This window comes from Magnolia sinica, chromosome 3 (genome assembly GCF_029962835.1).
Source record: "Magnolia sinica isolate HGM2019 chromosome 3, MsV1, whole genome shotgun sequence".
NCBI classification, from domain to species: Eukaryota; Viridiplantae; Streptophyta; class Magnoliopsida; order Magnoliales; family Magnoliaceae; genus Magnolia; species Magnolia sinica.
The window spans coordinates 120,436,493-120,451,992 of NC_080575.1; the positions used below are offsets into that span (position 1 = coordinate 120,436,493).

General features: G+C 37.8%; 1 protein-coding gene across 5 annotated transcripts in view; it reads left to right on the forward strand.

The window, feature by feature from the left end:
• LOC131240993 (probable serine/threonine-protein kinase SIS8) overlaps positions 1-14,271 on the forward strand; it is a 34,152-nt gene extending 19,881 nt beyond the window's left edge. For all 5 annotated transcript variants that reach the window (XM_058239584.1, XM_058239587.1, XM_058239588.1 and 2 more), the window contains 9 exons: positions 4,632-4,718; positions 5,776-5,896; positions 7,152-7,452; positions 11,591-11,714; positions 11,807-11,826; positions 11,945-12,101; positions 13,514-13,802; positions 13,889-13,961; positions 14,039-14,271. In XM_058239584.1, coding sequence (XP_058095567.1) covers positions 4,632-4,718; positions 5,776-5,896; positions 7,152-7,452; positions 11,591-11,714; positions 11,807-11,826; positions 11,945-12,101; positions 13,514-13,802; positions 13,889-13,961; positions 14,039-14,121 — 1,255 coding nt within the window. In that variant the 3' untranslated portion in view covers positions 14,122-14,271. The remainder of the gene's footprint in view (positions 1-4,631; positions 4,719-5,775; positions 5,897-7,151; positions 7,453-11,590; positions 11,715-11,806; positions 11,827-11,944; positions 12,102-13,513; positions 13,803-13,888; positions 13,962-14,038) is intronic.
• Positions 14,272-15,500: the final 1,229 nt, after the last annotated feature.

Genomic DNA, 15,500 nt, shown 5'->3' on the forward strand with positions numbered 1-15,500 from the left:
TTTCAGGAGAGGCAGACGTCTTGTCCAGGTTACTTTGTGTTAAAAAAATCCATGAGAATGATTTTGGGACGTCATCCAGATGGCCCCTTTGCTTTTTAGCTAATACGATAACTGGTTGCATGACTAGTCTTTAGCATTGGGTTGTTTTTGCAAGGCAGATGCTTTTCCAGTGTAGGACAGGTGCTGTTTTCCTTTTAAACAAAGACTCACTGTTTCAGTATTATAGTCTACTTCGTCATAAGCATGGATTACATCACTCATTTCATAGTGTTTATCACCTTTTCTCTTATCTGTATCTATTGCTTGTTGTCATCAGTTCAAAAATTTGAAGCACAGAACACATGCATCAACTTTTTGACAAGCATTGGCATTTGATTCCCTGAGGTTTTGAAGTGAAAAAGGCTACACTCCTTACTGATGATATGGAAGTGAGAAGGGAGATAATAAATGAATATGCATACAATTTTTCTTGCAGGTTTACTTGTAATGAAAAAATATGATATGCTGGTTTCATCATCATCATCACCACCATCTAAGTCTTATCCCAATTAATTGGAGTTGGCTACATGAATCCTGTCTAGCCATTCAACTCCATCAAGGGTCATAACATCAGTTAGACCATAGGTCATTAGTCTTTTCTTACTACCTCCACCCACCTCCTTTTGGGCCCTTCCCCTTGCCCTTTTGGCTCACTTTTAACTGGTGCAGTTCTTGGTCTTCGTTGCACATGACCAAACTATATAAGTCTACTTTTCCTCATCTTATTACCTATTGCTGCTACTCCTAAGTTCTCTTGAGCATTTATTTCTAATTCCATCCTTGTATTGCCTCTCATCCATCTCAACATCCTCATTTCAGTTACACTCATCCTATGAAGATGACTTAACTGCTAGACATTCTATCTCATAAAGCACGGCTGGTCTTATAGCTATCTTATAAAATTCTCTTTTCAGTTTTAGTACATGGTGATCACATAAAACTCCCAAGGCATATCTCCACTTCTTCTACCCTGCTTGAATTATATGGGTAACATCCTACTTAATTCTCCACACGAATTTGACTTCAAATATTGAAAGGGCTTATTTTGGGAAACTTCTTGGTCAGCAATCTTAACTAAATCTTCATTTCCATTTCTATTGTTACGAAAATTGCACTCCACATACTCTGTTTTAGTCTGACTAATTTTATATCTTTTAGATTCTTAAGTACCCCTCCATAAATCTGGCTTTGTGTTTGTGCCCTCCCTTGTCTTGTCAATCAAAACTATGTCATCTGCAAACAACATACACATTGGGATCCCTTCTTGGAAACGTGTCATTAACTTGTCCATGACCAATAGGAAAGGATATGGGCTCAGTGCCCACCATGGTGCAAGCCTATAGTAATTGTGAACTCATTATTTCTCCACTGGTGGTCCTCACTTTTGTCACCGCTCCCTTACTCATATCCTTAATCATGTTAATATATCATCTTGAAACTCCTTTCTTTCCCAACACGCACTAGATTAGCTCTTTAGGTATTGGTTCGAGCATTCTCGTACTCAATAGGGATCATGTGAAGATTGTTCCTCTCCCTATATTTTTCCATCAGGTGTCCAAGTAGGAAAATAGCTTCAGTATGGAGTCATAAACCTTGATTGGATGAAACCAAACTGATTTTCTGATACATTTGTCGCATGACTTAGTCCTTAATCACTCTTTCCCAAAGTTTCATAGTATGGCTTATGAGTTTAATCCCACGATTCTTTTTCCATGTTTGCAGGCTTTTTAGCAAATTTGTTGTTATCTCTCAAAAAAGGTTTAATCCCATGGTAGTCGGTGCACCTATATATGTCTCATTTATTCTTATAAATAGGTACCGCAGATTCGTTTGGCATTTTCTTTGATCTTACAATTTTGTTGAGCAACTTTGTCAACCAAAATAACCCAGTATCTCCCATACACTTCCAAACCTCTATTGGGATACCATCTAGTTTGAGGGCCTTTCCTGTTTTCATCATTCTCAAAGTTTCTTTCACTTTAGATGTCTTAATCCTATGAATGTATACGTGGTCTCCGATGCTGTTTGAGTTTATACTTCCTTCTATCCCATGTTTTTAGAGTGATTGTCGTTTAATAAGTTCTGAAAAAGCTTGAAGGTGTTGTTCATGCTTGGAAATTGGTATTCTTGGAAAAAGGAAAGGAAATATTATGGCGATTAGCTATGTTGTTTGGTCTATGGTCAATATTGAGAGAGTGAAACAGTAGAATATTTAGTAATAGATCGGAGTATGTAAAAGTGATCTTCTAAAGAGCAAAGGTAGAGTGTGTTTCTAGATCTAGGGAATACTAACTTAAAAGGTTGTAAATGGGAATATATTGTGGAAATTTGGGGGACCACTCATCCCCATAGCTATGGGTGATATGAGGTAATTCCTCGTCATCTCTTTTTAGCCACTCTTTTGTCTCCCTTTTGTTGGGTGCTTATAAAGTTTATCATTGGCATTCAATAAAATTTAAAAAAAAAAAGAAAAAAAAAAAGAAAAGGAAAAAGAAAAAAAAAAGAAACGAAAAAGAAAATAGGCCAGCATTCTATTATGAGAACACTTAAATCTCATAAAGGTGACATTGTGGTAATGTAAAAAAGATGAGGACTAAGAGCAATAGGCATGCATTTATGCAGATTTCGTCATCAATCACATCCTCTCTATTGGTTATCAGCTTTATTGTAGACTGCTTCACCATCGTACTTAAAGCAAGAGTGCAGGACTATTATCATTAAACCATGGTAAATTATCTAGAAAGTACCACATACACAGATTTTGTCATGCTTGGAAATTACCCTTCCATGATGCTATTTTGTTTGTTTGCAATCTGTGCTTGTGCGTAATAGTGGGGTTGGGGGGCAATAGTTGGTGGGTCCGTGCTGGCATTTGAGTGGTGTCATTGTCAGCCTCTACTGTTATTGGTTCCAAGAGCTCAGGTAAAAGAAGGTTGATGTTTGGTGGCCGGCTTTCTTAGAATTTTTGTTGATCTACCATTTAAAAGCCAACTCCTAACTGCTAGGACGACTAAGATGATGCTTGATGATGATTGTATCCACCACCATCGCCATCTTAGCCTTGTCCTAGCTATTTTCACCCACTTTATGAATCCTGTTTCACTAATCATCCTAAGGCCTTATCCGTGGTAGGTGAAATGGCCTTCATATCTTTATTTTTGAATGGTGAATTAGCCTTTTTAACCCTTTGAACACATCATTCCAAGTCTATTTTGGTTGTTTCAAGGTATTTTGTAATGGTAATGGTGGCTGTAATGGCCACCACTGTTACCTTTTAAAAAAATAAAAAATAAAAAATGAAAAACCTGTAGCAGCTCCGTAATGGTCTGTTATGCAGCCATTACAGCCTTTACGGGGGTGGCGTAACGTGCTGTACTGGTCATTATGACCCTGTAACATGTGGCTGTAGCCAACAACCTTTATGGCCCCGTAACAGCCGTTATGGCACACCATGGGTCGTTCCCTCATCTCCGTTTTGTCCTTACCTGAGCCGTCTTTGGCCTTTGTTGCACATGGCAGAAACCATCATAATTTACTCTCCGTCATTTTATCTTATTGAATATCAATTAAAGGAAAACATATCTTATTGAAATTACACCTAAGCTGCTCTAGATGACCTCATCATAATTCTATCCTTTCTAATGTTTCCATTCATCTCAAGATTCTTACCTCTACAATTCTGCTCCACTCATGTTAGGTGTTACCTTCTAATTTTTCATCACTTTGCCCAAGCACAGGTGGTCAAATAACTACTTTTTTGAAAGATGATGAAATATTATAGATATATTCATAAAAAATAACTATACATACATTACATACATATTTGCGCGCGCGTGCTTGGGCTTTGAAGAACAGTTCTGCCTCTTGCGTGTGTGCTTGGGCTTTGTTTTGCCTTTGTCATTGTTCTCATAGCAGTTCTTTTTAGTATGCAAAACCCAAAAGGGCCCTTTGGCAGGTTGGTGCCCCCAGTAACGAGAGGAAATGCATGTGGAACTGGGGATTACGTTTTTTTTTTTTCCTTTCTTTCTTTCTTTTGGGAGAAATGAATTCACTTGTTTTCTGGGGAAAGGCATTATATACGATGAATTTCAACTATGTTTATAGTTATAGTACAAACATAGGAAAACACCATATCCGTGGAAATCGGTTTCAATTCAAACCAATTTGAGCTTCCAAACAACCCTTTAAAAGCTTTGGGAATGTCCTCCAAAAAGTGGGCATATTAGCATTTTCCATATTTTTATCTATATCCAAGCATACATACATTATATGAAAAGTGATGCAGTTGAACAACATTTGATACAGAGCCATTGTCAGCCCATTTTAGCAGAGAGTTTCTTCGTTCTTTGAGAGAGATCTGAATGTCGTTTAGTTGGTTTATTGTTCTGCAGCAATTGATGCACGCTTGGGTTTTATTTATTTATTTGTGTATATTTTGGGTGACTCATCATGCACGTATGTCATTTATTTCCAATCAAATCTTTTTTCCAAATTCCTTTCCTCAAATTTTTTTTTTTTTTTTCGTAAAACAATTTATGATATACATTAGTGTAGCTATAGATTAATTTAGTTATATACCAACATAATTACAGGTCGGATGGTGCGTCAACATCAGATTCTCGCAGAATAAGACGACGAAGCATTAGTATTACCCCAGAGATTGGTGACGATATTGTGAGGTCAGTGCCCACTTTAGCACTAGTGATGTCTATTCTGTAGGACTGTAATCCTTCGTGGTTATTTTATTTATTCTCTCTGTATGGTGCTATTTTCTGTTGTACCTCTCTATCACTTAGACATATATCTTATTTTTATGTAGGTTGGAGATTTACTTTTATTTGATACATTTTGTGTTGTGGTGAAGGAAAATTTTCTGAAGTGCCATGGTCACATATGAAAAGAAGAAGAAGAAAGAATTCTATTAAAAAAATTAGATTTGCAATTACTTGCTTCTTACCCTTGTAATAATTAATAAAACCGACTGCTAATTCCTAACCAAATTAGGAAGTAAGCTAAAAAGGACTATTTCTGAATAAAATTAGAAACTGATTGTAGCTGAAATAGAGACATGAAGAAATAGGAAATCCTATCCATGAGAAAGCAGGATCTTAAACAATTGAACCCAAGTTTAAAACTGCCAAGTTATAAAATCAGGAAATTGACAACTATACAAATCCTGCTACCGAAATCAGATCCCTAAAGAGAATGACAAGAATCAAGTTTTGTTGTGAAGATAATTTCACCCAAATGTAGTTCTTGTTAAGTTCGATGCCTAGTGACTACTTGTTCCCAAAATAGACACCAGGGCATGTTCTAAAGGTTCAATTGTGGCTTTATTAAAGCCCACAAAAATTGTTCTGCCGCATCTTTTCTGCTCAGACCTTGTCCTGATCAATAGAGATGTTTTAGGAATTCTATACAAATTTTCAAAGCTGCTGTGTTTATTGTTGATGTTTGCACCTTTTTATGTATCCTTGCATGGAGTTGAGTATCATTCTCTGTTTTTTCCTTTGTTCCTTTTATTTATGATACTGGATTCTCAGTGAAAAGTTATTGTTGGCTTTCCATTATGTCGTTGCAGGATTTTACCTATCCTTTGATCCTTGGACTTCAGATTTCGCTCATTTAATAATGCCTCTTCTACTATTATGCTCTAGCCATGTTTAAGGTTATTGATTATATTTTATGCTTTAGTATATCCCATGCACTTGTTATGCTAATTGAATTTGGACGCAGGGCTGTGCGAGCAATGAATGAAACACTCAAACAAAACCGCCTTGTGAAGGAACAAGGTGATGATCGATCAGGTTCTTTTTCTACGGACAACAAGAACAATTACACAGATCCACATGAAAATGTATGTATGCCCCCTAGTAATTGAAGCTAACTTTTTTACTCTCTGTTGAGTTACCATTGCTTGGCTTATTGCATTGGCTGTTCAGGAAAGTAATTATTTTCTTCTAGACACTGCCTATTAACTGCTGTTCAGGACCGTACTTGATTTCCTCTCAAATCTGTCCATTAATTGTTATTGAGCTCTCTTAGTCGTTGAAGTTTCTTCTCTGAACTGTTAGAACTTCTACAGTGGAATTTTCCAATGAATGTTGACTACAAGTCTAAACTTATTCAACTACTCCGCAAGTAGAAGTCAAGTCAACTTGGTGAGACTCGGCTTTTGAAAAACCTGGTGATATCTGCCGAAAAGTTGCCAGGCACTTGAAAAACTCAATGAGCTCTTCACAAATATTTTTGGACTTTCTAAGGCTTGGATATGGTCACAATCGACCCTCAGTCACACTCGTCTATCCCTTTAACACTTTAATCCTTAATTTTGCCGATTGATGTGCTCTTTTTTTTTTCCTTTTCTAGACCAGGCAAAAAAAATCTTTTCTAGAAGTGTTTAACTACCCTTTTGTATTCTCCTGCCATTGTGAGGTTCTAGGGAGCTTTGGGAATTCCAGTGACTGATTGGCTGGTTTTTTCAAGGGGAAAAAAGGATGTTGGATAATTTGCCCACCGTAGCAGGGGCCCTGTTCGGGTGATCAACACTTCTGGATGGCAGCCTTCAAGTTCCCCGTGCAAGCCTTTGTTGTCCCCCCTTAAATTTTTTTTTTTTTTTTTGGTAACCTCAATCCTCAAGGTCAGTTCACATTCAAATTGTGTTGGAAATGGGTTAATGCCTGGAAATTTGCATTTGGTTCTATTGTTATAAAGGTGCGAGTGATATCAGTGTATGCATGCTGTAACTGTGCATACATTTTTCTTCCTCCTGTAATCGGATTTGCTATGTTCTAGGAAGAAAACTGAACAAGAAAAATGTTTTCATATGCAGAATGATTCTATATTGCTATAAGCCTATAAGATGTATTTCCTCATGGAAGAGGAACTGTATATAATACTGAATTAGTTGAGGGGCTTTCCTTCCGTGTTTTGCCTTCTTTGCCTGCTTTCTCAGTCTGGTTGGTCTATCTGATTCAGATTTGTTTGCACTTTATCTTTTGACAGAACATATAGAGCTGCATCGTATGATTTCCCTGCAGTTAGTCATCATTGTGCACTTCTGATCATATTTCATGTTTATCTTTATCAGATATTTCATGTTTATCTTTCAGGCATCCAATTTCCATCTTGATGGCCGTGATGAAATATCCAATGCAAGATCTGCATACAATCTTTCCAGGAAGCAAATAAATTCGAACCAAAAGGCAGTATCATTACCTTCATCCCCTCATGAGTTTAGGGGCGAGGATTCTGGGAAATGTGGGCCTTCAAACTTTCTAGGAGGTGCTGATATGGTCTCAAGATGGAATAAAGTGCTCCAATCCTCATCGTTCCTAAATAAGCCTTTGTTACCTTTTGAAGAATGGCATATTGATTTCTCAGAATTGACAATTGGCACTCGTGTTGGGATCGGTAAGGCACTTTCTCTGCTTTGGATTTTTTCTCCATACTTTCAGCATGGTAGGGATCTAATCTTTTTGAGGCCTTGTCTAGCTGTTTGTTTTGGTGTTTCTTATCATGTTGCAGCCATGCCAATTGTCTGATTGCCTTGGAAAGTTCAAGTGCTCTTTTTTATTTTATTTCGAAAGTAACTGCTGTTGTATTTTACTACAGATTTGCATTACAAAGCACAGTGCAAGTTCATTAATTCTTTTCTTATTTTTGCGGCTAAAGATTCATGTTTCATGGACGCATGATGTAGAAATTGTAGCAAGAAGGAAGAAAAAGAAATCAATAATCACCAAATAAATTCTAATCTACATCGGAGCATCTGAGTTACCTACTTAATTGTAGATCTTTTGTGGCTGTTAACAAAAAATAAATAAATTAAGGAATAAGGAAAAGAAAAAAAAGAAGTTAAGGCTGGCTCATGGCTATATTGGAAGTGGAGAGATAATTTGTGGTCTTGAAAATTCTGTTCTTTGTAGAATTTCGAAAAATTGCAAAATGGGGTTCGTTTGTGTTGTATTGGAAAGAAAGTGTTCTTTCATGTCCACAAATTCCTTTTCAAAAATTTGAAAAATCTATAAAACAGTTAAAGGATTGCGGATTCTTTTCCTCATGGCCTGAACCAAATGTAATGTAAAATTCTCTTATGTTTTATTTATCAAGCCCTTTATCATATGTCAATGGCCATGAGATCGAGGCTTTTATCAAATAAATGGTAAAAGCGGAATGGTCAGGTGTGGATACTTCAAACTATATTTTATAACAAGCCCTTTGCATTGGATATGGGGCTCTAATTATGGACCATTGGATGGGAGTCTGCCTTGGATTTTCTCTATAAATGCAATCCTTGATCTTGTGGTCATTGCCATCTGATCAAGGGCTTGATAAATAAACTATTATGCTGAATTTGTTCTCAAAATGGCAGGGATCATTTGATTAGGGTGATATTTGGGTCTAGTACAATCAATGTTGTCATACGTGATCACATATGCGCATACCATGGCTCAGATCGCTTATGCCATGGTCACATATGCCATGCAGGAAGTATGCCATGATTATGCGATGGCATATCACATAATCATGGCATACTAAGCTCAGAGTGCTTATGCCATGTAGGAAGTATGCCATGGCATACTAATGTATGCCACGATTATGCGATGACATAATCACATAATCATGGCATACCTTAGTATGCCATGGCATAATGGTCAACATTCAAGTTTCTCGTAGATTGTAATAAGTTGTAACTTGTAACTTGTATTGTATGCATCAACTCATTAAGATTCAAGTTATCAATACAATTTGTATACTTGTAGTTTTCAATTATCAATTCTTTCTTAGTGTAACTTGTTGGTTATTTAAATTGGTTTTGTTATATATAATATAATATAACTCAACATATAGATGAGTCAAACTACAATGAAATAGGTAAATAAACTCAATCCAATCACTTGTAGTAATTATACATAGTTTTTGTTTTCCTTCTATTTTTAATCATTTTTGATTTTTTTTAATTTAAAAAAAAAAAACCATCAGCCTGAGCGATCGCTTATGTGATAATGCGATGGCATAAGCGATCAGCCTACGCTGATGGCTTATGCGATTTTATGCAATTTGACAACATTGAGTACAATCTGTGGTTGCATCCCTATCCAATGGCCCTTTTTTTTTTGTTAGCTTGTTAGTACACCCACTGTCAAGCCACCCCCACTAGGGAATCGATGCCAAGACCTCATTGTTGAAACGAGGTATCTTTCACTCAGTCTACCACTTGAGCTATGGATCTGGGTGTTATCCAACGGCCCTTGTGTGCAGGGGCCCACTATCCAGTTGAAAGGACTTTGTTAAGTCTTCATACGGGATCCTTTCCCTCAGTTGGATGTACTGAGATGTCCTAATCTTCATCGAACCTAAAATCATATACCAATGCATGGATGCCTTATGTTTCTTTGTGTTCGAGGAAAAATAAAATAAAACTACTCAGATGAATTAAATGGGCATAACATAAGTTATATGGCTCAGTGATATCGTTTTTCCTCTCTAAAACAGGATAACCCTCTTCTCCCCCACCCCCAAGGCTGATGCTCTTGACCATTAGTTATTTTCTTGCAAGAACTGAAACTTTATGAAAACTGAATAGGAAAAAAGCAAAACGACATACAGGCAAGAGAGTCCGAGGTACTGATAACAAGTGGCCCTCTCGTCACTCCCTTTTTTGCAAGATCATCGTCAACTTTATTTGCTTTCCTCTGAACTTCCGGAAACAACACAAATTTGACTCCTTCGTTACGAGGCTCGATTTGACTTGAGCAATTTTCCACAGCCCTGCCAACTCAGAAGAAGCTGATTTGATTGCATTGCTCCAGACCTGTTAGATACTATCTAGAATGAATAACACCTATTGGGCTACATGCTCTACTTGTTTATCTTCTTCTTTTTTTCAAAAAAAAAAAATAAAAAAAATCCTTTTTCATTGCACATTCATTAATAGTGTCATCAGGGAATATTTTGACACTCAATGGATTCTTGTCCTACTCATGTCCTTAGAACCTGAGGTTTAGAGTACCCTGCACCCTGCTTCTTGGAATTGCAGTAGATCGCCTAATAATTTATGATTTCATACTCAATGATCTCTAATTTGATTCCAAGAGGAGCTAATGTTGTAGCCTACATGTTAGCTTGTTCTGGAGTGACGCGGGGGTCACTCACTGTAGGGGCCTCCTTGGTTTCTTTGTAATTTGAGGAATGACCTTTGTCCATAGATAATTTTGTAACTTCTAATTCCTTATAGTCTAATATAAAATCCTGGAAATACAAGTAAATCAATATTATATTTCCTACAGTTGATGTTTGCTTGAATGACATGTTGCACAAAATCAATGCCATATTTTGCATATCATGTCATTTGAGTTACCCAGGTGATAGGGTTTATCTAGGTAATTATGTTTCTCAGTTGGCTGAGCCTGAGGCTGGCTGAAGTCTGCCCAAGCCCGGCCTGCAAAATAAAACCTAAGCCTGAGCTGGCCTGGGCCCCTGATGAGCCAATATAGACCAACCTGAGATGATCATCTCCGGCCCTAGGCTGAGCCCAATCCAAACTGGCCTGTTCACCCAGTTTTGTTCCAACATACACAAAGTGACGAAATATGTGAATTATATAATATATCTGATGTATTATCAAAATGCCCTTGGAAACCCCAAACAGCTGGGCCAGGCAGGGGTTTAGGAAGGGTTGATGGTTGTTTCAACACCTGGGCTCAGCCCTATTAATAAACAGGCTTGAATTTTAGGCTTTGGTTTGGCCCTCTGGCCTGACATGGCAACTCAACATCGGCCCTAAGTGGCCCAGGCCCAGAAACCTAACTGGCAAAGCCCAGCCAATTGAAAACTGTATAGGTCATTGTGAATTATAAATGTTTATAACCTTTGACATGGTCATTGTGAATTATAAATGTTTATGACCTTTGAAATGGTCATTGTGAATTATAAATGTTTATAACCTTTGACTACCCATGCTTTCAGATTTCCGCTCAAAGCTCTTTTAAGATGTCTTTGCCATTTCAGAAGTAGAGAAAATTTACTTGCGATTTTGGAATTTCAATACTGATGCCAAAAATCGCAAAAATGGGCTCTTTTGTGTTGCATTGGAAACAAATCACTATTTTGTATCATCCGCATGAGTATTGGTTCATGAATTCTTTGGTTCTACTAAGAGTGGAAATCCCAAAAATCATGATTGTTTTTTGGGAGGCCCGAGCCAAATGAAGCCTTAGGGCCTGTTTGGATTCATGAAAAGCATTGGAAAAGAAAGTGTTTATTGGGAAACCTTATTTCAAGGAAATTTTGGGAAAGGAAACATTGTTTTCTTTGTTAGCTTTTCAACAAGATTTCCTAGAAATTTATGATCTATTTTCAGATTTGTTGTTTGACAAAAGGAAAAAAATTCTCTATTTCCTATAAAAAAATTCAGATTTTAGAATTTTTTTAAAAAAATTCCTGGTGTAGTCACTAGCGTGCACCAAATAGCACAGTGGCATATGTTGGCGCATATTGACATAGTGATTTCTTAAGTTGACTTCTCTTGTACTTCATTCACTTTTAGGGTCTTTCGGAGAAGTTTTCCGTGGGATATGGAATGGGACTGACGTTGCCATCAAAAATTTTCTAGAGCAAGATTTAACAGCTGAAAATATGGAAGATTTCTGCAATGAAATCTCTATTCTAAGGTATCTTCTTAATGATTTTCAGAGAAGCTAGCCCAGCATCATTTTCCTTTATTCTTTGACTCTAACTTGGCACTTCTTTTGCTTCCTTCCAGCCGCCTTCGACATCCAAATGGTACTTACTTTTCTTACAGTTACTATTTTTATATTTACTTTTTTCAAATTCGTCCCTTGTAAAGATTGTTGCACATGATGGTTTTGGCTATAAGATTATTGGGGATTGTTTCTTGCAGTCATTTTATTCCTTGGTGCATGTACAAAGCCTCCTCACCTATCAATGGTTACTGAGTACATGGAGATGGGGTCCTTGTATTATTTGATTCATATGAGTGGCCAGAAGAAGAAACTCAGCTGGCGCAGGAGATTAAAGATGCTTCGTGATATATGCAGGTGGGTCCAACTGCGCTGATGAAAGTTTTTTTTTTTTTTCCCCCTCTCAATGCTAATTTGATATCTTGGCCACAGCTTTTATCATGAATCCTGACAATCTTCCCCAATTAGTTGGGATAAGGCTTAGATGATGATGATGAATGCTAATTTGATATTTGTGCGCTTTGTAATGTTTTGCATTTTGTCTTAGTCTAATGGGAATGCCACATACAATGCCTAGTGTTTTGGCATTCATTTCTCTGGTAAATCTGGTGCAGCCTCCCATTCTTTATTAGCAGCTTCTAAATGGAACTGTCAAATCAATCTCGATGTCCTGTCTTCAAAACACCGTTAAGAATCTCATGGGTGCTATTGAACTAATGGTTGTTGAAACAGAAATTAACAAGCCTCAGTTTAGCATTTGATTGGTTGGTTGGATACCACCGATATTTTCAAAGGTTTCAACCATTCCATATTTAAATATGCTTGGTCATGGAATAGACCGTGTCGTTAAAGCCATATTTTCCTAGTATTATTGCCCACTATTGCAATATTATTGCTGTTTGCTAGGAGGTACAAAATGCATTTTAATATTTTGGTGGAAGGGAGAAATATTGCATTATCCTGCTTTCTGCCAAACAGCTTCAAATTAAGGCATTTTTACTGGGGTAGATAACAGGTAGGGGAGGGAAAGGGGTGAGTTGGCAACTTATGATAAACACATTGATAAATATTTAAGTAAAGCTCAATCCTAATGCTTGTGTGCATCTTTTTCCTTTTGTTTTTATATATGCCTGCCAATCTCAATCCCTACACCTTTGGTTTCAAGGGGAGAGGCTAACAAACAGTAGGTTGGCTTTGATTGGCAACAAAATATTATAGTGAAGGCTTTGGGATTCAGCCACTCAGAAGGGATAAGTGAGCTGCCTATGCCATGCTATTGACTGTTCATGTGCAGCTTTCCTTTCTATCACAACCCCTTGGAGAATCTCATGTTGGCAAACATCAATATGATAGCACCGGAACCTTTCTTAGATGGGCCATCATGCCTTGGGAGGGGTCCAGGTCCCCTGATGGATGTGGTGGTTGTGAATCACATTAGGGTGCGAGAGAGCCATTAGAATAGAACTGACCCAGGTATGCAGTTAACTTATCTGCATTTCACAGGCTGGCTTAGTAGAAGCATCTGCATGTCTTAACACAGTATACGTATCTGTATTCATCGTATGTATTGAACGAGTTACACAAACTATCATCTGTAACATCATGAACTTCTGCTGATTCAGTGTAATATTGGTTACATCAATTTCATTTGTATGTGCTTGGAGCAAAAATACAATGCCTAAGATAATCAGATGAGATTAGAATCGAGCTTTTACATGCCTTTACTTGAAGAACTTGAACTGATCATGGTTGTCTGCTTGGCGATTCAGGGGGCTCATGTGCATACACCGAATGAAAATAATCCACCGTGATTTGAAAAGCGCAAACTGCCTCGTGAACAAGCATTGGACAGTCAAGATATGCGATTTCGGGCTCTCACGAATAATGACGGATGTTCCCATGAGAGATTCCTCATCTGCAGGGACTCCTGAATCGATGGCTCCCGAACTCATCCGCAACGAGCCCTTCACAGAGAAATGCGATGTGTTTAGCCTTGGGGTGATAATGTGGGAGCTTTGCACATTAAATAGACCATGGGAAGGTGTACCATCAATGCAGGTAGGTGAATTGTGTTGATGATATCATTTCCAAATTTCTTGAGAAAGCTCAAAATGGAATTTATTTGTTAGTTATCTACTGTTCAGGTAGTTTATGCAGTCGCCAATGAAGGGACACGACTGGAGATCCCTGAAGGTCCCTTGGGCAAGCTGATTTCAGGTCATTCATCTATCAGCCGCTTAGCATGTTTAGTATTTTGCTTCATGAGCTCACTTTTTGTTTAACTTCATCGTCAGATTGCTGGGCAGAGCCTGATGAACGACCAAGCTGCGAGGAGATCCTTTCCCGTTTGCTTGATTGTGAGTACACGCTCTGCTGATTTGGTTCATGCTTGTATAGAGGAGCTGTAGAGACTTTTCAAACTGTCCATCTCCTTCAGTTGTAAAATAGTCTTTGTATTTGTATTGCTATAAACACAAATCATTTCTCTTTGATGACAAAGGACAGCTCGAGTCATAGAACTTCCTCATTCTACACATGGGAAACATGTGGCCTTCAAGATTTTTGGTCTGGAGGGCTACCATGTATTGCCCGAAAGCAAATGGATTGGACAAGTGGCCATCCGATCAGTGCCCTGCGAAAGGAGCATTTACAGGGTATAGCATTAGGTTTGCTCAAGAGCGCTAACAGCTAACACAAATAACATAGGGCAATGATCTAGTGGGCAGTGTATCCAGAACCTTAACAATGTTACCATGCACATAGTTGGAACTGTCTCATTGGCATTCACATCACCTATCTGGGCCTTCCAATTGGTCCAGTCCACTCATCATACGGTGCCTTGAAAAAACCATACTGATTTGACGATCCAAGTCTTCCAGTCAGTTGCTTGTAGAAATTGATGGAAGAAATTATTCATAGGAAGACGGGACGATTGGAATGATGTGGTTGGATGGTAATGAAAGGTGTTAGACTAGATCTGATGGATAGACTAGATAGGCAAATTGAATGATGACTAGTCCCAATGCAGCTAAGCAAGCACCGCCAGGCTTCCAGACAGCCCACTAGGGCATTTCTGAATAACATAGGGGCCTGTTTTGTTGCCACTTAAAAAAATGAGTTCATCTCATTTTAGTTAAATTCATTATGCATTAGAAAGATTATAGTTTGTATAATTGCTGCTTATATTTTTAATCCCTACAAAAAAGAAGAAGAAGAAGAAGAAGAAGAAGAAAAGAATATCTATAATACATCATTAACAGTGATAAAATGAGATGAATTCATTTTAAAATGGCAACCAAACAGGCCCAAAGGGTGTTTTGTTTTTTATCCTTTTTTGCTGCAAAACTTGTACTGGTGCCTGCCGACTTTGATGTTCATCGTTGTCGGGTGGCTGGATTTGACTCGATAGCAAATTACCTATAAATTAAAAATGGGTTACTGTCCATTCTTTCATGCAATTAGGGCATGCCTTGGTGCCAAAATCAAGCCAATTGGATGATCCCAAGCATCCGATCAATGGCACGGAAAATAGACAGTCAAGATTGAGTGGAGAACTAAAATAGGTCTAACCATCATCTCGAACCATCTATTTATAGATCCCACGACAGTCAAGATTGACTGGAGAAATAAAATAAGTCTAACATCATCTTGAACCATCTATTTAATAGATCCCACGTTGTATTGGTCATGATTCTAAAGTAGCTCTTTTGTTTGATGATTCTAACCATGTGATCTCATCATCGTCAGCTAAGCCTT